Genomic DNA, 25,625 nt, shown 5'->3' with positions numbered 1-25,625 from the left:
CACCCTGTTGCTGGACGGGCCAGAGGGCAGAGCACCGGCTGACCCAACCCGGATCCAATCTGCCTGAAAAGCTGCCTGTGTGAGGTTCAGGCCACCCAGCACATGGCCATCGCCGTGCTACCCCCGCCCCGGCCTCCGCAGGCCATGACTCAGCCATTAATCACAAGCTGGCTGAGCCCACGCTCTGTCCCCTGGAACCCTGGCTCGGAGGGTGCCCAGACTGGGGTTGAATCCAGCTCTGATGTTTACTAGCTGGAGGATCTCTTGGGCAAGTTATTGCTCAGACTCGGTTTCTTTTTAACATGAGGGGAGCTCACAGTAATACCTACCTCCCTGGGATTTTTTATGAGAATTAAGTGAGATAACGTGTGAGATAAAAGAAATTATGTATAGAGTGAGCACTGGAGAGATGGTGGCTAGTGCTGTCCCTGCTACTGAGATCATTCCTGTTGTCACCATCACCATCATCACCATCATCACTGATACCTCCTTCTCCTCCTTTCCTGAGAAGCCCAATTTGAGATTGAGCTGACGCCATTAGAGTACATTGAAAAAGGAGTTACCACCCCTGCCCTCCCCCCATTTGGCAAATTGTCCGGGACAAAAGGCCTGCCAGTCTTCGTGCCTGCTCCTGGATATTTTCCCTAGAATTTCAGCTTTGAAGCCCAGCGCTGAGTCTAGTTTTCCTATAGGTGGAGCAGATGATCCCTCAGACCTCTTTTGCATGTGGGAGATGAAGTGTATACATTGCACCAGCGAAACTAGAAAAATTGAACTTGATATTTGCACGTGAATGGCTAGTCAGGGACTTTTGCAGCTGGATCCTAGTGATTCGAAGTTAGTAGCTTCCTGGGAACTTCCAGAAGGAAATAAGGGGTAAATAATAGTCAACGTCGACGTGTATGAATAACCTAAGGATGCTAAGTCTTGTATCTATAGCTGGTGACAGGCTTTCCTGAACATACGCCGGGTACACACATAAGCTTTAGCTCTAACGTTATATGCTTTTGGGGTGTTTTTCGCTGTGATTTGGACTTCCAGTTAATTTAGTTTGTGCAGCAACTGAGTCCTTAACACTGTGCCTATGTGGTACTGTATACCAAGGAGCATACAGTTATATAAATACATTTGAATGGCTTATATAAAATCTCAGAATGCCAGAGTTGCGGGAAACTGTTCAAACCATGGACTCTAAACCTGTCGTCTTGCAGACAGGACATGGACGCCAAAGGAGCTGAAGTATCCCCTTGACCCAGGGCCCATAGCAGTTGTTAGGGAACCAGGAGTGACCCCAGAGGAAAGAGCTTCATTCCAGATAGCCGCTGCCTGTCTCCCATGATCTCATTTAATCTGGACCTTAGCTTTCGCAGACTTTGTGGAAGCTTCTATCTCTGCATCTTCGAGGAGTGGGAGCTGACCCAGAGTGTCGGTCCCTGGCCAGGTGATGGAGAGCTGAGACTCAGGGCTTTTAACAGTATGACTTGTAGTGAAACAGACACAGGCAGGTAGTGTTTATCTCCCTGAGCCCCCTTGGGTCCAGCAGGGGAAACAGAGAATGTGGGCTGGGGATTGGAGGAGGAGGCAGTTGGAGGTTCAGGGCTCTGGATGTGGACAGGACCAGGAAGCATCTGAGCATGATGTGAGGGCTGCGGGTCTCTGAGAGCCTGCCAAGGGGGGGCAGTGGAGAACATGCAGCAGACACACCCTCCCCTTAGGCTCAGTGTCAACATGAATAGCTTTGAGAATCTTAAAGTCTACTTAAAAACACTTTTTAAAAAATAGCACTCTGGGGTGCCTGGGTGGCTCAGTCGGTTAAGCGACTGCCTTCAGCTCAGGTCATGATCCTGGAGTCCCGGGATCAAGTCCCGCATCGGGCTCCCTGCTCGGCAGGGAGTCTGCTTCGTCCTCTGACCCTATCCCCTCTCATGTGTTCTCTCTCTCTCATTCTCTCTCTCTCAAATAAATAAATAAAAATCTTTAAAAAAAAATAAATAAATATATTAAAAAATAGCACTCTGTCCTCATTTAAAAATATCAGAATGAGATTCTTCAGCTCCCTTGGTTTGTTTTTTCTCCCATGCCTGGTCCTTCGTGTACTCTGAGCCTAATTCCACTGCCATCTTGAATGGTCAGTATTCATGTGTCTGTTATTTATTTATTTATTTTTAAGTGGGTTGAGCCAGATCAGTGTCTAAGCATGACTCAACTCATTGTAATCGTGTTTCTGGCCAAATCCTTTCCAGCAGGCAGCTGGTTACCTTCCTGAAAGGGCCAGGAAGCAGAAATGGAGACCCCTGTGAAGATCAGGCTCCCCCTGTTGGCTCTATGGAGTCTGACTCAGGCCCACCACCACGAAGGGGGGGGGGCGGTGCACAGCCACCCCCTCACCAGCTCGGCTTCGCCAGCTGCACACTTGGACCCCACGCCCGTTCTGGAAAGGACTCTTGGCTGGGGTACCCCCCGCCCCCCAGCACCTCAGCTGCCAGAAAATGGAACATCATAGTGAATTATGGGCCAGGCTTCACAGTTCATTAAAAAAAATGTATTTTCTCTTTATTCTTTTAAAATCACCAAGATACCATGTAATTTTAGGGGCTTCCACTATCTTTCTTTCTTTATGAAAAGCTTTTATTTGAAGTGAGCAAAAAGTAGAGTTCCAAGTAGGGCTCTTAAACCCCCTTTAGCTTCCCTAGCTATCAAAGAGACACAAATTAAGCAAGAGATTCTTTTAAATTTGTTACGTTAGCAAAGTTTTTTTTTTTCAAAGATTTTATTTATTTGTTTGAGAGAGAGAATGAGACAGAGAGAGAGAATATGAGAGGGGGAAGGGTCAGAGGGAGAAGCAGGCTCCCTGCTGAGCAGGGAGTCCGATGCGGGACTCGATCCCGAGACTCCAGGATCATGAACTGAGCCGAAGGCAGTCGCTTAACCAACTGAGCCACCCAGGCGCCCCTAGCAAAGTTTTTTAAACAACAGCATAGAATGTTGACGTGCAATAGAGCTGGGGCCCCCATTTATTGCTGGGCAGGGCCGGTGATGAGGCGCTATCCTTCCATAAGCTCTTGGGCAGCACGTTTTATCAGCCTTTGAGATGCCCCTACCCTTTGGCCAGCAATCCCATTCCTGGATGCGTATCTTAAGGAAATGATCCATAAAAACAGAAAACAATAAACGTGTCATATCATGCTTTCTAATTATGAATAATGAATGGCAGTTCAGTGCTCCGTGGGAAGGGAGGGGTTAAACAGTCTGTGGTAGCAGTCCCCAAACCTGCAAGGTGTGGCTACTTGTCCTACTTTCCTCTTTGCTCCTGTCCTATTTCTCTTCTTTCCTGTACTTGGAGTTCCCTGTACCCTACACAGTCAGCCTTCATCCTTCCTCAGTGATCCTGAACCCTTAGGAGCCTGGTCCCTGGCCCAGTTCATTTATTAAATCATGGCTCACCCTAGCCAGCTTCTAACCCAAAGCATTTTTATTTAAACTTTTTTTTTTTCCTTTTTAAAAAATTGTGAACTGATTTTATATAAAACTTAAGAATTTTATAGGCAGTTATCCATTTCTGGTAATTTCTGTATAACACTGTTTCTGTTTTTGTAATGAATACATAATGATTTTATGTTAACCAATATTTCATAACATTGTGAAGCCATTTAGATACAATGCTAGGAATTTGGGAGTGGGAAAAGGAAAGAAATCCTCCCTGAAGCTTGTCTTGTCTAGGTGAGCCTGATCCCACTGCCGCCTTCTACCTGTGATGGGTTGTCCCTGGGGCCATTCTTCTTGATGGTTCCATTACTTTGCCTACATACTCTAAATTCATTATTTCTTCATTTCCTAATTGATTCTGTATTCATAGAGGAAAAAAGGAGAAATCTCATATGCATGTGGATTGCAAGCTCAGGCAGAGGCCAACACGAGGCCTATACCAAGAGCAGAAAGATCATTTCATTCAGGCTTCAAAGAGAAAGGGGGCCTTGAAAAATCACCACTTTCTATGTTTTGCTAAGAGTTGTATCATTATCAACTAGAGAGAGTTTGGCTGGCTCTTGTAGTGGCTTATAAATGATGGGCCAGTCTTGTGCACTTGTCTAGTCCATGATTTGAACATAGTGTGTCCATGTTAATATTTTTTCTGTGCTGACTCTTGGCTTGAGATTCCTTCTTTCCTCTTCAAGAGGGCATCTGGAGGCTCCAGTTCTGGAAATAGCAGAGTACCTTATATCAGTATAGCCTTCCCTCAGATAACAGTGGTCAACTGTAAAATGCAGACAACTATTTGAAAGCACCGAGAGCTTCTGAAAGCAGGCAGACATGGGCGAGCCATCAACCCTGGAAAGGAGCCAGCCCTGGGTGAGATCCATATCTGTTTGGCTTTTCCCCTGATCGCCTTGCCTGGCCTGGGTGTTCAGCTAGAGTTCAGGCAGGAGATCTTGAGGGGGGAATATCACGAGTCTTCTCTCTTTTTCTTTTTTCTTGGTCAGTCTAGCTAAAGGTTTCTCATTTTTTGTTGGGCTTTTCAAAGACCTTTAGAGTTTGTTGATTTTCTCTGTTATTTTTTATCTTTTATTTCATTCAGTTCTGCTCTGATCTTTCTTGTTTCTTTCATTCTCCTTGCTTTGGGTTTAGTTTACTCTTTTTGTTCCCCCCTGGTGTCTTCAAGCGGAAGCTTAGGCTATTGATTTGAGATCTTTCTTCTTTGCTAAGATAAGCATCTACAGCTATAAGTTTTCTTCTAAGCACTGCTTAGATGACTTGCATAAGTTTTGGTATGTTGCATCTTCATTTTCATTTATCTCAAAGTATTTTTAGTTTGCCTTGTGATTTCTTCTTCTTTCTTCCCATTGGGAATTTACAAGTGTGTTGTTTAATTTCCACTTATTTGTGGATTTCCCAAAATTCTTTCTGTTATGGACTTATTTTTTTTTAAGATTTTATTTATTTATTTGACAGAGAGAGGCACAGCAAGAGAGGGAACACAAGCAGGGGGAGTGGGAGAGGGAGAAGCAGGCTTCCTGCAGAGTAGGGAGCCCAATGTGGGGCTCGATCCTAGGACCCTGGGATCATGACCTGAGCTGAAGGCAGACACTTAATGACTGAGCCACCTAGGTGCCCCTCTGTTATAGACTTCTAATTTTTTCCCATTCCACAGTGGTCAGAGAACATGATTTACTTGACTTCAGTCCTTTTAAATGCATTGAAGCTTGTTTTATGGCCTAGAATATGATCTATTCTGGAGAATGTTCCACGTACACTTGAGAAGAAAGTGTATTCTGCTGTTGTTTGACTGAGTGTTCTGTAAATGTTTATAGGTCTGTTTGGTTTATATTGTTGCTTAAGTCTTTTATTTTCTGATAATTTTCTCTTTAATTGTTGAGACATTATCAAAACATTATTGAAAGTGGGGTATTGAAGTCCCCAACTATCGTTCCTTCCTTCAGTTCTGTCAGTTTTTGTCTCACGTATTTTGGGGTTCTGTTATTTGGTGCATATATATTTATAATGGTTATGTCTTTCTGATTGAATGACCCTTTTATTATTATAAAATGTCCTTCTTTATCTCTAGTAACAGCTTTAATTTTGAAGTCTATTTTTCTAATATTAGTTTAGCCATTCCAGCTTCCTTATGGTTGCTGTTTGTCTTATGTGTCTTTTTAAATTTTTTTACTTTCAACCTACTTGTATCTTTTAATCTTAAGTGCTATCTCCTGTACCCAGCATATGGTTGGATATTGTTTTTTACCCAATTTGACAGTCTCTGCCTTTTGATTGGGTTATTTAATCCATTCACATTTAATGTTATTATTGATATGGTTGAGTTTACAGTTCCCATTTTACTTTTTGTTTTCTATATCTTACGTCTTCTTTTGTTCCTTTCTTCCTCTTTCACTGCTTTCTTTTGCATTAAGTGAGTATTTTCTAAGGTAGCATTTTAATTTCCATAATGATTTTTTTCACTCTGCTTTTTGAGTTATTTTCTTCACAGTTGCTCTTGATTTTACTATATAAATCTTAATGTATCAGATTTATACTAACTTCTTTCAGATTTGAACTAACTTAATTCCAATGAGAGATAAACACATTTCTCCTGTACAGCTATATCCTCCCCTTCCCCTTTTTGAGCTGTTGTTATACATGTTACATCTAACTACTATGCTACAGACCCAACTATATGTTATTATACTCATTACTTTATATGCTTGTATGTCTTTTGAAGAAGATGATGAGAGAAGAAAGGAGAACAAGTATCTATTTATAGCATGAGCTACATTAACCTTCTTATTTACCATTTCCATTTCACTTCATTTGTTCCTGTGGATTCACATTACCATTTGGCATCAATTTCTTATTGGCATCATTATCTTATATGTATATACAAATGGATGGGTGGATGAGTGGGTGGGTGGGTGGGTGGATGGATGAATGGATAGGTGGATGGATACATGGATACATACATACTACATGCATACATACACAGTTGGCAGGCAGACAAATAGAATAATCCAGATTGCCATATGAAAATTCATTTACTGCTATGAGTCATGGTCAAAAATATTTGAAAACTGCTGTCCTGCACTATTTGTTGGCTTGGAGGAGGGGAAGAGGCTCGCTCTGGGATTTTTTTCAAGTACTCGAAAGGCTTGCCCTCAGGTATATCCTGAGCACTTTCCCTTCTGACCTTGTTAGTCTCTTGACTCTATGTTGCTTCTCAACAGAGAGAAAACGTGCTCGACTCACTGCATTCCCTTCAAAATTGTTGTGTGTAGCCACCACCTTGTACAAGCACTCACATCACCATGGTGACAGGAGTTACATGCAGCTTCCTGTCTTATTTAGTCCACCCTCAAATGCTTCTGTTATCAGGAAATGCTAACAATGAGTTGGTGCTGAGAGAACTTTCAATTCACTTTTTTAGAGTAATCTGAGACTTTTCATGAATGATTCATTCATTCATTTCTTGAGAGCATGACTTTGTACTTAGCAAGTTGTGGGTTGGTTTGTCATTTTAAATGAAACAGAAGGGCAGGCAGGTAAAACTGTTTTGCTCAGTTGCTAAACATTTATGCTTCGTGTTCTTAGTGGGTAAAATTATCCTGATGAGCTGGTCACTAGGGCTTGCTTTGTCAGAATTAATTCAGTGGAGAAATCTATCAAATTGTTAACTACCCATTTAGAATGAGTAAGTCCTACAGCTGATAAAATATTTTTTTATTAACCTTCAGGAGGCATTGAAATGGTAAGCTTGGGCCTTAACAAGATTCCAAACTTCTCGGAAAGCATCCCACCTGCTTTCAGAGATTTTGATCTATCTTGGTAGAATTTCAGAAAAGTGTACTGACGTCCCTTATGAACACAGTCCAAGACCCTTTTCTAGATCCTAGACCTGGTTTCTCCACATTCTGACTGTGCTGCCCGGCACTCCTTGCCTTGCCCCCAACCTGTCCCACCTAACTCTCGTCCATGAGATGCAGATCCATTTTCTTTTTAAAAGATTTTATTTATTTATTTGAGAGAGAGAATGAGATAGAGAGAGCATGAGAGTGGGGAGGGTCAGGGGGAGAAGCAGACTCCCTGCTGAGCAGGGAGCCCGATGTGGGACTCGATCCCAGGACTCCAGGATCATGAACTGAGCCGAAGGCAGTCGCTTAACCAGCTGAGCCACCCAGGCGCCCTCGCAGATCCATTTTCACAGGCAAAATTAATTAGGTTGGAAGAAGACAGCCAGAGAAAACAAAGCAGCTCCCCATATATGAATTATTCTAAAATTACCTGCCCTCCTAGTTATCTGTCAGTGACTTCCTGTACCAGTAGCCAGTCAAGAGATTTATTTAAGTGGCTCTGTAGTCATTCTTGAGACACAGAGCATCTTCCTGATGTGTCAGGCCCTTGGTATCCACAGGAATCAGAAGTGCTCAGGCCTAAAGCAAGATCCCCAGCATTTATAAGCCAAAGAGCTGAACTTGGAAGGGAAAGTGACAAGCTCTGGTTTTTGGCCTGAATTTCCAGCATTTGTACCAGCTCCAGAGATGGGGGTAGGAGGAGTGGGCGTAGATTAAAGCCTTCCCCGCTCCTTGATTACAAAATTATGAGACTGTAGTTTTTATTACTGCTAATCTTCCCTCACAGGCAAGACTTGTCTTCTCTTCCTCTCTCCACCTGGCTGAAACCTCTAGTTGAAGAATAAATTGCTACATATCGATTGTTCATTTTATTTCTCATTACCCAGACATCCCTGTTATGCACTTAATCTGTATGGCTATATTTGTGAATAAGAGGGGAAGAAGTAACGAGTATTTTTAGGCATCATTTCAGGATGTGGCAGGGACATTTTTTAATGTTGTTTTTGGTGTTTATTTAGCAACAGCACTTAACTTGCTTTTATTTATGAAAAAAATGCAACGTGTGTGTGTGTGTGTGTGTGCACACCAGCACGTCTTCTTCCTGGATAAAGTTCAATCCAGTTGATTGGTATTTATACAATGGCTAGAAAAGTGAGATTTCTAGAAAACTTGAAAGCAGAGGGAAAAATTAAAACATAGAAAAGGGTTACTTGGTCTCCGTAGTTGAATTTTGTTTCCGTCCTTCATTTATAGTGTTAACAGATAACCTTCTAAGATGCAAGGTGGATCATATGACTCCTCTCTTTGTTCTTGCTTCAGCAGGAAGCTGAAGGGCATAGTGGGGTCACACAGACAAGGATTTGGGTCCTGGCTCAGCCCCTTGCCTTCTGGGCGATCTTAACCCCTCCAGCCCCACATTCCTCATTTCTCCAGCCATGGTGCAGGTCTCATCAAGCCACGTGTGGAAAGAGCAGCGGTAGTGTTTGGCTCGCAGTGAGCTGTTTTGGGTACAACCCATTCACGTGGACGTCTCTTGGTGCCCTGCAGGATGCTGTTCTGGCATCCGTGGCATGGCCCTTGCCCGGTGTGCAACTGGATTTTTATACCACTTCTCTCTGCCCTGTTTGCCTTTACTCCACCCACTCCCGGTAGTTTGAAAGGAGCTGGAGAGCCTGTCAAGCTAACCTCAGGCAGTTAGGCTATTTTTAAGTGCCTCTGGCCAAAAATGTAGCAGGAGGGGAGGTTGACTAAAAGATAGTTTGGGGATTTGGCTTTCCATTTCTCCCATTAGCACAGAAAACTGAGAAGGGATGAGTCTCAGGACATTCTCCAAAATAAGAATGCTATTTCACGATCCACCACCTAGAGTTCTTGCTGCCAGAAATTGCCTGGGGGTGACAAATCGCCCATCTCTCCATCCCTTGCTGCCCATGCAGAAAAGAACAATCAAATATATGTGGTTTGCCCTGAAATAGTTTAGGAAATATGAAGGCTTGAAAGTGTAGGATTTGGCATAATGCAAATCAAAATAAAATAAGTCATGAATCAGTAATACTTTCACCCACAGCTTTGAAATCTTTATTTTTATTATTATTGCTGCTAAGGATGGCAGGCTGCATAAACACCATTTAGAATAGCTGAAGGCTGGCGTTTTAGAAGAAAAATGGCAACAAGAGCAATTTCCCTGAGGGTCCGTAAGAACTAATTTTGTTTAATGTGACGGTTCCTAAATAACTCTGGTTTCTTCACAGGAACGCACAGGGAAGGGCTGGGAGCCTTGCAGCCTAGACTGAGTCTGAGTGAATGAGTTGTCTGTGTTTAGGGACTGAGAAAAATCTATCTCTGGGGCTGAAAAAAAGATGTGGTGTTCTCGTAGGAGGGTAAGGATGGGGAGCTAATGTAAACTGTGGCTTTGTTCTGCTTCTCTTTGGATGATTTTCTTTGGATTTAAGTACATAAATAATGGGTTCCTACCCTCTTTTCTTGGCTTTTTCTCTTCTCCCATCTTCCTTTTCCGTGTCCTTACCCTTTCTATTGCCATATCTGAAACCTCAGAAGTAAAAATACTCTTATTAATAAATTGTACTGTGGGATGGTTTTGGGGGGTCTAGAGACACTCTTTTCCTGATCTATACCCATCTTACCCATTCTTTGAGCCTGTTCACCTGAAAATATCAAAAAGGGAAGGAGATTCTAGAAGGGAAGAGCTATGGTTGGCTACACCAACATGGCTTGTCTTGTTGTCATCTTACAAGCTTGGGGCAGATGCCTTTTTGCTCATGAGTAAAATGTGGTAACATATATGGATCACATTTCCTATCGAAATTTTGGTTTAGCATTTCATCAGGAAGGACCGAGTGAAACTCTGTGCTGTCAACCCTCGTCGTTGGCATGTTTCTCAGGTGACGTGAAACTGTTAGAATCTGTGGAATGACATCTTCAGAGCAAACCGTGGCATGGCCATCCCAATGTCTCTGCTCCGACGTGGGGTGCTTTGCTCTGCCTGTAAGCTTTCTTATGCTCTCCTAAAATAGCCACAAAATCCTCCAAAACTCATTGCTATTTTCAGACCTGCTTCCACTTAGAATAATTAGTTTCAATCATTACTCACACGTTTAATGCCTAATTTGGGACAAAGTATTTATTTTATTTGCCCTAAAACTGTCTTTTTTGAGCTTCCAAGAGCCTCTATTCCAGGAATTACTGGGTGCCCTGCTCCTCTTCCAGGGGCTCAGTAACCATGTGGTGAGAACAACCGAGTCACCCCAGTCCCGAGGTGGCCTCCCCCCCGGGCCAGCACTGACCCCCTGTTCCCTGCCGGGCAGAGGGCTCTGTGACGGCCCTCGCCTGGGCTCACGCCTGGTGTTTGTTGAATGAACAGAGTGGTTCCTCTGCTTTACCTTCAACATCCAATCCATTGTTCCAAGGCACTTTCTTTATTATCAACGTAAAATTCACATCCCATAAAATTAACCATTGCAGAGCTCATTAGAAAGCACATCATCTGGTGCCATTTAGCACATTCACAGTGTCGGGCAACCATCACCTCTCTCTGGTTCCAAGACATTTTCATCATCAAAAAGGAAACCTGGTACCCCATAAGGAGTCACTCCTCCTCCCTTCCCCTGGCCCCCGGCAACCGCCAGTCTGCTTTCTGTCTCTATGGATTTGCCTATTCTGGGCATTGCATATAAATGGAATCATACAACATGGGGCCTTTTGTGTCTGGCCTTTTCGCTCAGTATAATATTTTCGAGGTTCATCCATGTCAGACAGGGATTAACATGTCATGTCTTGTCGTGGATCACTACCATTGCATTCTATGGATATAGCACAATTTGTGTATCATTCATTGGTTGATGGGCATGTGGGTTGTTTTTATCTTTGGGCTGTTGTGAAGGGTGCTGCTGTGAACATTCCCATCCCAGTATTGGTTGGAGTGCCTATTTTCATTTCTTGGGAGCCAGGTGATGCTTGTTTCGTGATTATCTCTCAGACTTGTCCACTGCTCTCTCCTTTTAGTCAAACCACCCTCATATTTTACTGCACTGCCTAACTGATCTGGCCCTTCTCCAGCCTACGCTCTACACGGCAGCTCGGTGGCCCTTTAAAAATGCAGATCTGTGGTTTGTGCCCTTCACCGATTTTAGGATTGCTCATAAGATAAGGAACAAACTCCTTGCAGGGCAGGCAGGGCTCTCCATGGCCAGGCCTCAGACATTCCTTTAAACTCATTTTGCCATTCTGCCGCTCACCATCTATGCAGGAGCCCCATTGACCTTTCTGTCCTACAAACTCTCCATGTCTGTCCCACGACAGGCCCTTTGCATGTGCTGTTCCACTGCCTGGGTTGCTCTCTACTCCTCTTTGCCCACTTAACTCTGTCTCATCCTTGAACATGACCCCACTTAACATCACAGCTTTGTTTAAGGCACCAGAGCGGGGTAGACATCCCACCGTGTTCTGGCTTGGCAGGGACACCTGAGGGTCCTCACAGATAGAATGACCACAGGACAAATTCTCTAAAGAGACATTTTATTAAAAAACAAAGCTAGAGGGAAAAAAATAAAGGTGAAAGTTGTTTATCTGAAGGTGAAAGAAACTGAACTATTTATGAAGATTCCTATCTCTTATATCAGGGAGTTAAAAAAAGAAAGTGCCACTTCCTCTCTGATTGTACATTCTGTGGGCTTAAGCTTAATGTCTGTAGTCATCCACAGTGTTGCCGTCTGTTTATCATAGGTATGTATATTTAAATAAGCAAAGACCTCCTGATTTACTTTCAGAAATGAAGATATCACTGTAAACAGTAACTTACTGAGGATTTTTATTTAAACCCATGGATGAAATCACTTTGAGCAGGTGAGGGTAGAATTGGTCTTACAGCAACTTTGTTAGGTGGCTTTAGGATGTTTATAGTGAAACAAAATGAGCCTCCAAAAAGCAGAAATTTCTTTCAACCAATGAAACATCCAGCACCGTGGGATGGCATGCCACATCACATATATAATAGCATGTGAGAAGTCCTGTGGAGTGGATTTAGAAGGGTTTGTAAAAGCGTGGCACAGTGGTAAGCAGGAAGAACAGAACACAGAGCCGTGTGTGTCTGTAGGAATAGACAGACGTATTGACGAAATCCGTAGGAAACAACCTACGAGGAAATCCACAAAAGGTTAGCAGTGCTCACCGTGGCATGGTGGCGTTCTGTGGTTGTCTGCTTTACAAGTTCTCCTATAATGAGCTGGTGTTCATTTATATCCCGACATAAGCTTCCATTTAAAGAGGAGGGAAAAAAAACCCCGCCACAAAACCATCACAGTCTTCACTCCCATCTGAGATTAAGAGTCTTCACATCCAAAGACCTTTGGAGAAGAAAAGAACCTTTGGAAGTGGCCCTGAGGGGCGACAGTGAGGACTGATGAGGACAGTGGGGAGGGCAGTGTGAGCGTGGCTCCCTCCCCTCCCAACCTAGCTGCCACCTCCCGGAAATCTCCCCCTCTCTCTGCTTGCCCTTTTACCGTTCCCCCTGCAGAAGAATGTCTCAATTGCCCTCGAAAGGCCTTTCCCTCGCTTTGCTTATTTTTAACCATCTTGTTCAGGAAACACGTGGTAAGTAACTTTTGGGAACACAGAGGAGCAGCTCCCAGAACCCGCAGCGTTCTGTTGACAGGAGTGCATGTGGGTGTCCCTTCACTTGACTCTGTAAAAGCAGCTAATGATTAGCTGGTTGTGGAGGCTGAGGAGACGTCTCCTTGTTTGCTCTTTATCCTCCTCAGCATGATAAGACTGTTTAAACAAGGATGAACAGTCACCCAGAATTCCTTTCGGGTCCCCACGGAGAGCGCGTGTTCACGGAGCTGATCTGGAAGTGCCCCCCCCCCCCCCCGCCCCAGGGATGTGGGGGCTGTAAGGCCATTGCCTCCCTCCACGGATGATGGAGGATGGGGTCTGAGCTTTAGAGCAGGGGCTGCCGTACGAAGCTCTGAGTGCTTGGGGATAAGCTACAGAACGGGCTCGTCGTGCCCGGGCCTGGTCTCTGCCAGGAGCAAGGCTGCGGTCTGATGCGCGGAGCTCTGCAGAACCGCCGTGTCCCCAGGATCCAGGCCACCTGGGGCAGCGATGACGAAAGCGCCCGCAGCCCTGCGGGGCTTGGTTGCGGAGAGCCCCCGCTCTGGAATGCCTGCGGTGCCGTGCGCGCATGCGCGTGCGCACGCTCCGTCCCGTGCGCCCGACGGCGGGGTCGTGTTTTCGAAGCTGCTTCTCCGCTGAGCGTTTCAGCCTTGGAGCTGGCGGTGCCTGGGTTCACCCCCTGCCCGGCCCGCTTACTGCCAGTGAGGGGCCTCGCCGTGTTGCTTTTCCGAGCGCTGGTTTCCTCCCGTGTCACAGGGGAGTAGTATTACCTGCCTCACGGGTTATCGTTAGGGTTACATGGGGTAATCTGTGAAAAGCACTTAATAAATGTCGGTTCCTTGCCCTCCCCACTCCTTCTCTCTGGCTCTGTTTTTCGTACAGGATTCAGAAGCTGACCTGCCTGTAGATTATTGGTCACCTGTGTTTCTTACTGTGGTTGGATTGAGCCAAACCTGACCTATTAGAATTACTGCCTATTAAAACTATGCTCTTACTCCGGGCAGTTTAGCGAGGGGTCTTTGGGGGGCCTAGGCCACGTGAAGGGAAGCTGATGCCGTTTTTGGGAGTGGAATCCACTCTCCCTGTTTGCGGGAAAGCCTTTGGGAAGTTCACCCAATGTCCTGCCAACGCAATCAGCTTCTCCGCGGAGGTCATGCAGCGATTATCCCAGAGAAAGAGGGAGAAAGGAGTTTTAGTGTTTGTGAGAATTTTGTATTCCCTCTCCCCTCTTTATGCTGCCTCACCCATCCCTCCTCCGCCTTTCCCTCTTCTCTCAGCCTCTCCTCCCGGAGTTCTAGAATCATACAGTTTTGGAGCTGGAAATACCCTGGGGTGGGGTCATCTCCTCCCATCCCTACACTTTATAGGTGGGGAACCAAGACCCGGGGTCCGGAAGCTCCTCCTCTTCTTCCGGCCCAGGAAGGTGGCCCTCTGAGGAAACTTGCAAAGCCAGGAGGAAACAAGCCCAGTTCTTTCTTTCAATAATGGAAAATGGTAGTTGCTCAGTGAGCCCTCCAGGAGCAGAGAGGATGACCTGTGCTCTCTCCCTCCGCAGACTCGTGGCCCTCTAGGAAAGGACGTGATGGGCAGTGCTGTAGCTGTATTAGAGGAGGGCTCAGCGCCCTGGAGTCCCCCCCACATCGCTCTCTGTCCCACGTTGCACCTGGATACATACCTGTGTTTGCCCTGACCTAAGACAGGGGCTTCATTCTTCTATGATGGTCCTGGCTCTGTGGGAACGTAGGGTATAAGCCAGTGAGCAAACTTTTTCTCTTCTGGACAGATTGAGACAGAAGGAGGGTTTAAAGACTTTTCACTTTTGCTTTATGTCCATCTTACACGCTGTGTGTGAGCCCCAGCTCTGCAGAGAGGTGTGCCAGGGGCCGCCCTCAGACCTCTGAGAACCGTGAAGGCACTTAGAACCTAGGACAACCAAGCAACGGAACTGAGGACACAGCTGCCCCATAGGCCTTCAAAATATCAACATCTTAAGGTCTAAATATCCCAGGAAAACTTTGTAATAGACTTGTTATACTTAGAAGGCCAAACATGGTTAATATTTAGCTGACAGGTATAATTTGCTTTTGCATTGGTGTTTTCTCTTAGAGTACACTGACATTTTTTAATGGCCTTCACCAATCTCTGGTTTCACTCTAAATGTGATCCTTCACTGATACCCTGTAGATGTACTGGCTTCTGTTATTGTCTGTAACATTTCCGCCCTTGAAGATCCTGACAAATGATAAGCCCTGCTTACTGTTAACATTACAAAAAATGTTGTGTCTGTCATTTGCTCCGGTTTCTATAGTATTCAAATGAAAGTTCAGTCTCTTGACCTCGCACGGTCTAAAACAGGGACATCTTTATTGGATGATGGCAATTTACCTTTTTAAAGGAGAGCTTACCTGTGTTGCTTTATCCATCATTTACTGTGTTTTTAATGGCCACCGCTGAGTGTGCAGGGAAACTGAGTGGTTCACATGTGGAAAACTCATTGTCAAGGAGAAGTCACCTCCACACTCTGAAAAGCAAGCAAAACAAGCAACTCAAAGCAAAGCAAGTTTATCTGGAAATTTGACCCAGAGGCTTCTGAGTGAAAACACCCTTCTCCCACCATCCAGGAAGCAGGATCAGGGTGGCTGTTTGGAGTTGGCTTTTGAAATGCCTGCCAGTACCCTTGATATTCTGTCTCCAGCTAACTGTGCGGTCACCACTACAACACATCTTTATGCCTAGCTCACCGAACCCCCAGATTCATTCTAACGTAACTGGACAGGGACGAGGAAGGGACCCCTGAACTTGGCGGAATGCCTTTCCTATTTATGTTTCTCACTCAGGATCAGATGCGTAAGGAATAGCCATTTCAGGCATGGGGAAGAATAGAAAGAAAGAAAAAAGAAGTCCAAAGGTCCACAAACAAAACACAGTTGGTCTCAAGTCTTGGAACCCTCCTGTCACTGCAGAGATAAGCAGAGTGAGCTGATCGAGGGCAGACCCAAGATGAGGCACATCTCAAACAGAGCCAAAGGACTCTTTTCCTTTAGGACTTGACATGGCTAAATGCCAGCACCTTGGGCACCTTGTAGATTGGAGTTAACATGTCTGACTTTGAGGTCCCCTCTTGCCGAGCCAAAGAGTAGGGTGGATGTGGTGTTGATGACCAAGTGTTCTGCCATCTCAACCAGCTTGTTGTGCGGCCAGTGCTAAAGAATGATATCACCCCTGTTTGGTCTGAGGCTAGAGAAACAAGTCCAGCCTGTGGTCGTTCTTGTGATATATCCCGGGAGAGAGAAGCCATCCTCGGGATCCTCAGGAGCCATCCCTTTGATTCATTCATTCAGCCAGTACCCGCTGCGTGTCTCCCATGCACCATGCTGCGGGCCGGCTCCCTTCATGTTATCTCCCAGGATTATCTGAGAAGAGCCACAGTCAGATGCTTTCACAGTGTGGGATGACAGCCGAGATGGTACGTTTGTTTTGAAGAGTCAAAACCGTCCTTCTAGACCACAGGTATGAAGAATATGAAGGCCGAGTTCAAAATCAGCGATTGTCGAGCCTTGTCTGAGCTTCTCAAACTTTAAAATTGCTTGGGAGATCTCGTGAGATTGGCCCTAACCTCAGAGATTCCGAGTCGGCGAAGGATGAGGTTCACAAATCTGTGGTTTTAAAAAACAAGAACCAGCGTGATTTTGATGGAGGCAGGGGATGGGCTGACCCCGGGATTTTAGAAACACATTTGTGAGGGGTAGTTTCGGGTTGTGCAGGTCAGTTACCTCGGAGACTTCTTCCCCATCATACACATCTTCCCATTTCCACCCTTTTCTGGCCTGCTGAGCCTCTTTTACTTAGGAGAGTATTATTGCTGCCTTCTGCTCTGTGGGCGAAGCAGAAGATTTGAGAACCAACTGTTGTACATAAAACGATTTTAGGCAGAGTTCAGATTGAGGGCTCTCAGAGGATGCTTTTGTTTCCTGGGACATTTTTAGGAGAAAGGATGTTAAGGCTTCAGTGAGGCGGCTGGCCTCCGCTGGGCACCTGCCGTGCTCTGGCTAGTTCACCTGTCCAGCCGGGAGGTAGAGTAGCAGGAGGTAGACCTCGGTTCAGACCGTCCCCTCATACTTACCCACTGTGGAATCTTGAATCTAAACTCACATAAACTAACGTTTCTATGCTGCCCTTCACTCAGGAGTTAACTGGTAGGCTGTCTGGCTCGTGGGGGCTGGTTGGGGGGGCTAATAGGGATGAGGTATACAAAACAGGAAGGCTCTGAGCAGGCTTCTCACACTTGCCAAACTTGTAAATCACTGTGGGATCTTGTGAAAATGCCTATTTCAGTGCAGGGGGTCTGAGGTGAGCCTGAGACTTTGCATTTCTAACAGACTCCCAGCTGAGGTCAACGCTGCCTGTCCATGGACCATGCTCTAAGTAGCAAGAATCTTTTTTTAATTTCTCTCTTTTTTTCCCTCTGAGTACAAGAATCTCAGAGGTGCTCCTCGGGTTTACTATGAACTGGGAGTGCCGTCAACTAAAGTTAACAAACTGGCAATTCTTTTTTTAGCCCTAGGAATGGAAGACAGTCCTACCCCTTACCTACTGCCGATCATGCAGATGGGCAGAGAATGCTTCTGGCCATGAACAATTTTTTCCTGGTCCCTTCAACTATTAATTGTGTCCAATAACATAAGAACTACTGAAAGAGAGGGCATAGAGGGGGATCATCTAACTCTGTGGGCTGAGAGAGGTTATCAAGAGCAAGGCTTCAGATGTACAAAGTATAGGTGGCCCTTAAGGTTCAGGAATTACGGTTCCTTAAATCTCTTTAAGAGTTTACCTGTAAAAGAAAGGCTTTTAGGTAGAAAACGAAAGGAGAAGGTCTTTCCTCCATCCAATAACACCAGCTTTAAACTGTGTGAGAGTCATCTGGAGAGGCTGTTACAATGCAGATTACCTGGCCTCAGCCCAGAGTTTCTAATTCAGTCGCTTGGGGTGGGGCCGAGAATTTGCGTGTTTAATGCATTCCTAGCTGATCCAGATGATCATACGTTGAGTAGCAGACTTGAGACCCCCAAGGCCGTCATCTCGGAGAGTGGTAAGCATGGAGCACAGTGTCAACCACGTCTTCCCTTTCTAACGCTTCCCATCAAAGGGGCATTGCCAGGAGTGCGAAATGTTTAAGCTGGGCTGGTGTTCGCAGTGTGAACGGGAGCTCCACCTGTCTTCAGGTATCTGAAGGCCCTGTGAGGGTTAGGAAAGATGAGATTTGTGGTGCCTACATGTAGCTCTTCCCAGCACGGTGGGGTCCCCCAAGGACTGGGGCTAATAGAGCCCCTCCCCGCAGTGTGCTTCCTGGGAGATTCGGGGGAGCATCCAGGTGCAGGACTCCCTATGTGGAGAAGAGCGAAGCACCGGATGGGCATTAGGAGCTGCTCTCCTTTTTAATGATTCCCAGACTCAGCTCTAATGATCACTCAGCAAGCAAATGATTCCCCAGCAGGAAATTGGACCCTTTGTGGAGTACATTTCCTCGCTGGATCCCTAAAGTTATCGTCAATACATTCTGGCTGCATTTTCCAAAGTGCTTCATTTCCCATCCAAGTATGGCTTCCAGCCAGGACCATCTGGCCAAGGGAACCCATCTGGGGTGAAGGCCCCATTAGGAACAGCACTGTCCACAGCCACTCAGCCCCGATCAAAGCCCCGATGACAAAATCCCAAAGAGAACACTTCTCAGGCAAACTCAAAGTCAGGTTCAAATTGAGGCAATTATTTAGATAAGGAGCTGCAATAAATGGTTGTCATACACACGGATTTGAGGAGTGCCGGCCCCCGTGGAGTTCCCTGGTTCACCAGCAGATGCTCAGAGAGGGTCCCTAGGCGCCATGCTCTGTGCCAGGTGAGCTTTATAAAGGGGACTTGGGAACAGTCCCTGCTCTTATGTTGTCTGCGGTCAGGAAAAGGCAGACACTTAATTATGTACCTGTCAAAGCAGAACCCCCAGAACAGCACGTATCTAAAGTAGACCTCCTGTCATCCACCCTCCCTTGCCCAGGGAGGGATGCCTCCTCTTCCCTCTTATGGCATAAGCTGTGTGAGGGCACTCCCAGGAGCAGCTCTGTGCCGCAGGGCTGTCCCTGCGGGGGGCTGATGGCTGACAGCTGCTTGCCCCCTTCCCCTTCCCTCCTCGTGCCTCAGGCATGGGCAGCAGATGCTTCTGAGGGTCTGCGCAGCCACAGAGGCTCCCCCACCTTGGTGGGCATCAGAATCACCTGGAGGGCTTGTTAAAAACAGATTGCTGGGGGGCGCCTGGGTGGCTCAGTTGGTTAAGCACCTGCCTTCGGCTCAGGTCATGGTCCCGGAGTCCTGGGATCGAGTCCCACATCGGGCTCCCGGCTCAGCGGGGAGTCTGCTTCTCCCTCTGACCCTCTCCCCTCTCATGCTGTTTCTCCATAAAATCTTTAAAAAAAAAAAAAAAAGATTGGTGGGCCTCACTCGTGGTTCTGATCCTGTAGGTCTAGGATGGGGCCAGAGGATTTCTAGCAAGTTCCCAGGTAAGGCTGACACTCGTGGGCCCCGAGTGTCACGGGGAACCACAGGGGTAGCGCGTGAGCATGGCCATCACGACTTACCCAGGGACAGATGGACGGGGATTGAATGACCGAGTGGCAGGAGAACGTCACAGCTCTGCCGGTGACCCAGGCGAGAGAAGATGGGGCTCTGAAACACGATGCAAAGGATGGAAATGCTAGGACCTGAGATGGGAATGGACCTGCTGGGTTTGCGGTTCATGGAGACCGTCAGGTGGAAATGTGAAGAGGGTTCTCAGAATACCGTTCAAACCTCAGGAGAGAAATCTGAGCTGTAGGCACAGATTCGGGGGCCTGTGGGACAGAGGTGTGAGCTGAAGCTGAGGAGCTAAGTAAGACTAGTTAAGGGCAGCTCACTGAAGAGAGAGTGGTGAGGTGCCCAGAGGAAGCCAGAACACCTGGAGGGCCGGGCCGAGAGGGAGGGCAGTGGCATGGCTCCCAGGTGCAGGAAGCAAAGGGGCAGACAGACGGTGTCACCAGGAAGGGGCAGAACCAAATGTGGGAGCGTCTCAAAAACTCAACCCAAGCATGACCCATTCTGGGGACCATCCTCCAGAGTCTGGGTGGTGTTTGAGGGGTGAGTGGGAGGAACTGAGCCACGTATTTTGAAGCACTTGGTTTTTTTAACTCTTCATCGCCTTGGCCTGGTCCGTTTTCTTTTGCCTTGGTGACCCAGTGGCTTCATGGAACACGCATAAGCAAAACGAAGCAGGCCCTGCCCACACACGTGGGGCGCAGTAACCATGCATGGCCGTTCGGCTTCCTTCTCCGAAGAGCATCAAAGTGAACAGGGCGGTAGCTGAGGGTGAAGCCGGGGGTCCATGCTCCCACCTTTAAGCTAGGCTCCAGGGAGAAAAGATACCATGAATTCCTCTTCCTTCCTCCCCATTTGATACCCATCTGGACCACCCCCTCCCCCCGCTCCCCAGGACCTTGAAACCACTGGTTTTACAAGGATAAGAAGGATTCCGACAACCCATTTTGAGCTATTTGTACTAGAGTGCTACAAAAAGAATTGATTTCTATTAACTGAGAGCCCCCCCACCCCGGGGTGATAATTGTGTGTTTTATGGATAGTTTGCTTTTTAATTTGTGGGACTTTTGAGTTCTCTGGGTCTTCACAAACCCTAAGAACACAGAGGAAGTCCGACAAGTCTCTGAAAAAGGCCGATGAGTCCGGTTCAGGCACTTCTCGGCCCCTCCGGCTGCCACTGGCCGCAGGGGCTTTAGGCAGGAACGCACACCGACTTGTGCTCTGTCTTTGCAGTTCTGTACGGAGCTAAACCAGCCTATCCTGCCCAACATCCGCAAGTGGAAGGGGCCCCGGGGATGCTGGAAGGCCGTTGTTGCTGAGATGCCCTCCACTCAGCTCCAGAAGGTACCCTCCATGTGCAAAACCTGGATTTTATCTGCATCTTATTGCAACCTCCTTTTTCCCTAATCACAGGCATTTACATATTTACTTTGCCAACATCCTTGATGCAATTCTGTGTTTCTGCACATTTCTTAGCTCCTTGCCATTCATTTCAAAATGCCCTGGTTCCTGTTTCACGTTTAGCTCGGGAATGGACCGCTGCCCAGACGGAAATGGGAGTTTAGGGTGTTGGGAGGAGAGGAGAAATCCTGTCTGGAGCCAAGGCTGCAAATGGGGTATTTCTGTCCTTTGTCTTCTTAATCCCGTCTCCACAGTTCCATCCTCTGCCAAGTTTGTGGAGAGCCCATTGTTCATTGACTGAAAACTTCAGATTTGCTTAATTCATACACGAAGCATTGGCTTTCAGTGGTAGAGATTGTGCGCATGGAAATGTTCTATGGACATTTTGAACAGATTTTCGTTTTGAATGTTCTTTCGTTGGTATATACCCTGTGGCTGTGGGCAAATTGCTGAAGGGGTACGTTTCACTCTTACAGATCTATTCACGACTGATTTTTATTCACTTGGAATGCTGGATATTAGTAGGGTTTTAGATTTTAAAATAGACTTCCAATAGTTCATCATGAGTCCAACTGTCATTACATGGTTTTTCTATAAATGCACATGCTGTATTTTTTTTCTCTAGTGTACCTAACACGTTTATAAACGGGAATAGTGTTTATGTGAGTGATAGTGAGATGTGAGGCTTTTAAATTATAAATATATACTGGATTAAAAGTATCCAGTCATTTGTGGACAATAAGCTCTCTTTTTAAAGCTACTACTTAAAAATGTGATGTAAATCTGATTTCTCTGGGTTTTATGTTCTGGAGTGTAAACGGTTACTATAGGTGACAGCCAATGTCCATTTCCCCACAGGCTGGAAATTTAGCCAGATTGGGACATACCTAGTCTTCACCTCTGTAGCCCATGGCTGTCCCTTCTCAGTCCATATAGAAATAATACCACCTCGCCTTCTTTAAAATAAAAAAAGCACTTTATACATACGTAGGTTCACTAGGCTCTCGTAGTCCATTTAACACTGTTTATCCACTGAGAAATCATCAGAAAGGTTACCACGTGCCAGACCCTGTGCCACATGCAGATACACATCTGTGAGAAAAACAGACCCAGGAACCCAGCCCTGCCTTGTTCTTAGTCCTTGCAAGCCCAGGGCAAGAATCTATCCCGAGCTGATGGAGCCCCTCCCTCGGGAGCTCACAGCCTGTTGGAGGCACGAGGCAGGAACCCCTACTCCAGGTTGGGGTGGCAAGGCCGTTGGAAGATAGTGTGCAGTTGCAGGGAGACCCAAGTTCAAGCCACTTCAACTTTTCAGCCTCAGTTCCTTCATCTCTAAAATGGGAGCACTCTCCCCTTCCTTCAGTCAATCACTGGGTTGCTGTAGGATTTACAAAGATCACGTGCACTGACCTGCCCCATTAACCGAACACAGACCGCATGAGGTGGCAGGCTGGCCAGGCTGTGCCGACTGGAAGTCCATATATTTCTCTCAGGCTGCAGTTGGCTCATCACACCCTTGTTGCCATGGAGGCTGGTGGGCCTCGTGTGGACAAATCTCCCGGCCTCTCAAAAGATGTAAATACCTAGATTTTAATGTGAAATTTCCTGACTTTTAAATATGGACACATAAGCTAAAGTGCTTTTAAATGCTGTTTAGCAAATTGTGTCTGTGAGTCACACACGTCCCATCTCTTCCCTGGACAACTGTGGGCAGGTGGCAGCCTCTGCTCAGGTCTCCAGTCCTCGCCCCACAGCCAGAGGGGCATCTGTAGATGAGAAAACCGAGCTCTGTATGACAAAACGACTTGCCCGTCCTCTAGCGGCCCCACGGTGGGGTCAGGCCCGAGCCCAGGTGGCGCTCTGGCACTAACACCCGGATCTCCGGCTGCCCCGCGTGGAGGTGAGACAGTTCTTCCAGAGCCAGGGGCCGCCTGGGTCCGGGGGATCGGGAGAGGCTCCCAGAAGCGCCCGGTGCTGCTGGGCACACCGGTGAGCAGGTGCGAAGGGCAGCCTGAACAGGCAGGTGCCTACCTAGGGGGCCCCTTGGGCAGTGGCTAGTGTGCACTGGGGAGCCACGGAAGGTTTTTAAGCAGAGCTGACCACCTGCACAGTACACCAGGAAGGTTACTCTGGCACCTCTGCTTGAGAAACAGTAAATGGGAAGATGACCCTCCAAAGTGGAAAGGGCAAATCCCACTTCCGTCACTTGATCCCCGAGGAAACACATTTAGAAAAATGGAGGGCTCTGTGATCCCACGGCAGAGTGACCCTGAGGCAGGTGGCCCTGAGATCCAGGTCTTCCAGGTCTTAAATTGGGGCTCTCTCCAGGGGCGGGCAGGCCTGTGATTATAAATCTCAAAGTGCACAGCATGCAGAACACGGTTCCTTCCCTCCTCCTCACCACGAGTTGGTCTAGTGGAGGTGCTGAGCCCAGCAAGGCGTGGGGCTGGGACCTGTGCGGATGCTGGGACTCAGCACAGGCCACTTAGGTTGCGCAGAGTCCCTTCCTCTCCTTTAGCAATATGTGTTGCTGGCCCCTCCAGCGATGCCTACAGCTCCTACTGCTGATCCCCGGCAGCGGAGCCTCCAGATGCTGGGATAGAGTGGGGAGAGGAAGCTTTTCCTCTTTCCAGAAGGGACAGCAGCGAGAAGCAGGCAGATTCAGAGTGGCCCATCTGCAGCCAGAGCTGGCAGAGGTTAGCACCAGACCTCAGGACACTTCTGCCACCACCCACTGGCCCTCACAGGCCCCTGTCCCCGGGCTGGAGGCCCTTCTGTGGGCCCTGTCCACCTGCAGAGTGCCCTTGGCTGGTTCTAAACAGTGGGGACTGTCAGCACTGACCTCCATCCATCCAGCAAATATATATGGAGGATTCACTAGGCACTAGATACTGGTGGTTGTAAGCTACAACTAACCAGTAAGCAAAGCCAGCCCTTTGCAGTCTTCTGTTTGATTCTCAACATCGCTGTTTACCAGCTGTGGGATTCGAGGGAAGTTACTTAACCTCTCTGAGCAGCTGAGTCCCTGCCTGGTGGACATGGCTGTGAGTGTCTATCTCATGGGATGTGATGATTAAAAAGATAACTCTGTGCTTAGTCGGGGCTTCCCCTCACTTCACTCCCCAGAAGATAAGAGCCCAAGCACCCTAGCTGCGCCTAAAACCCTGAAATCGGCAACATGGGAAATTTGGGGCGGGAAGCAAGGAGGAACACACTGTGGCTTTTGGGGTATGCTTGTGTTTCAGAAACAGGCCCTGTGCATGTGATCTCAGGACCCAGTGCAGAGCCCCCCTTGTCTCTTCCTGGCTTCTCTTGCCTCTTCCCACCAGCTTGGGGCTGAGCCCTGCCACAAAACAGACTGGTCTCCAAACTGATGCCTCCTCCTCTCCTGCAGGGGGCCGGGTTCTCTGGATTCCTGTGGGATGCTGCGGCCGGGGTAGAGCTGAGAGACGCCACCTCGCAGGAAAATTCGCCTGGTAATGGGCACGGGAAGCCGATGGGGCCCAGCCTGTACCTTGCGCGGTTCAAGGTACTGTTGTGTTGCTGTGAAGGTCTACTTCTAAAATGGGGTCCGGGTTGGGGGGAGTCCCTTTCTGAACTGTGATCCAGAGCAGCCTCATCTACTCTCTCCCAGGGTCAGGTCAGCATGTACTCTCGGGGTTCCCTTGACTGATGAACCTGTCCAGGGCAGGAATGAGGAGGATTCTGGGGGACTCTAGCTCTGATGACTCTGGCGTCTGGGCAGGAAGGAGATCAGGTGGCTGGTTCCCAAACCTAACACACATCAGAATTACCTGGGGAGATTTTCTTAAAATCAGGGATTCCTGGGTTTCACCCCAAACACACGGAATTTCTGGGCTAGGGCCCAGGACTGCCCATTTTTCAAAGACCCCTTTAGGGCCTCTTCATCCCTCTGACATTTGGAAATCACTGGACTAGAGGACAGCAGAGCTTGTCTGGAGACCCCCTTCTCCTTACGAGGGCGAAGGGGCTGACCCTCAAGGGGCCATTGGGTTCAGAGGGGATTCAAGAGGAGCTTCTGGGCTGTGGGGTCAGGGCAACCCCACCCCTGACCTCTCCAGATGAGCCCTCCCCTGGCTGTCCCTGGGGAGTGTTCTGAACAGCGAACACTCAGAAGCTAGGCACAAGGAGGAAAAAGAAGCCAGCAGCCACCGGATCACCCAGGCGGCACTCAATTGACCTGATCCCCCTGGCACTTAACTGTGAAATCACAGGGCGGGCGGGGTGGGCCCTTGCCACAGAGCCTAGCAAGCCACCTGCTGGGTGTTTGAGGACCACCCTTCTGTGCGCTCCAGAGCAGTTCTGGAGCCTGAGAGTTACCTCAAGCCACAGCATGGTCTCTGGCGGCCCCTGGCTGGGGCAGCCCCTGTTTTGGGAGCTGTGTTGGCTCTGGTTGGAGTCTAGCCCAAGCTCGTGCCCCTAGGCTGCAAAGTTGCTGAGGTTCTGTGTGCGCGCCCACACCTAGGGGTGTCTGCAGGTTGTGCTTAGGAGACTGATGTGAAAAATCAGCCAGTTATCCTCTTTAGATCCTCCTAACACCACACTGGGTGGTGATGCTTGCTCTGACCTGACGAGCCCATAGCCAGACCAACCAGTGTCTCTCACAGGCTGGCTGTT

The 25,625-nt window shown here is 47.6% G+C and overlaps 1 protein-coding gene across 9 annotated transcripts in view; it reads left to right on the top strand.

Moving 5' to 3' along the window:
• The window catches only part of EEPD1 (endonuclease/exonuclease/phosphatase family domain containing 1), a 172,617-nt gene that overhangs the window by 76,828 nt on the left and 70,164 nt on the right, over positions 1-25,625 (top strand). For all 9 annotated transcript variants that reach the window (XR_010406425.1, XR_010406423.1, XR_010406424.1 and 6 more), the window contains exons 4-5: positions 20,820-20,930; positions 24,382-24,516. Coding sequence is in view for 5 of the 9 variants with exons in the window: in XM_064575051.1 (XP_064431121.1) it covers positions 20,820-20,930; positions 24,382-24,516 (246 nt within the window). In the remaining 4 variants the exon portion in view is untranslated. The remainder of the gene's footprint in view (positions 1-20,819; positions 20,931-24,381; positions 24,517-25,625) is intronic.

Source organism: Mirounga angustirostris, unplaced genomic scaffold (assembly GCF_029215605.1).
Source record: "Mirounga angustirostris isolate CCGP_5_RB_7025 unplaced genomic scaffold, mMirAng1.0.hap1 SCAF_12, whole genome shotgun sequence".
Lineage (NCBI taxonomy): Eukaryota > Metazoa > Chordata > Mammalia > Carnivora > Phocidae > Mirounga > Mirounga angustirostris.
The sequence above is the reverse complement of the archived record's forward strand: the minus strand, read 5'-3'. Positions and strand labels throughout refer to the sequence as shown.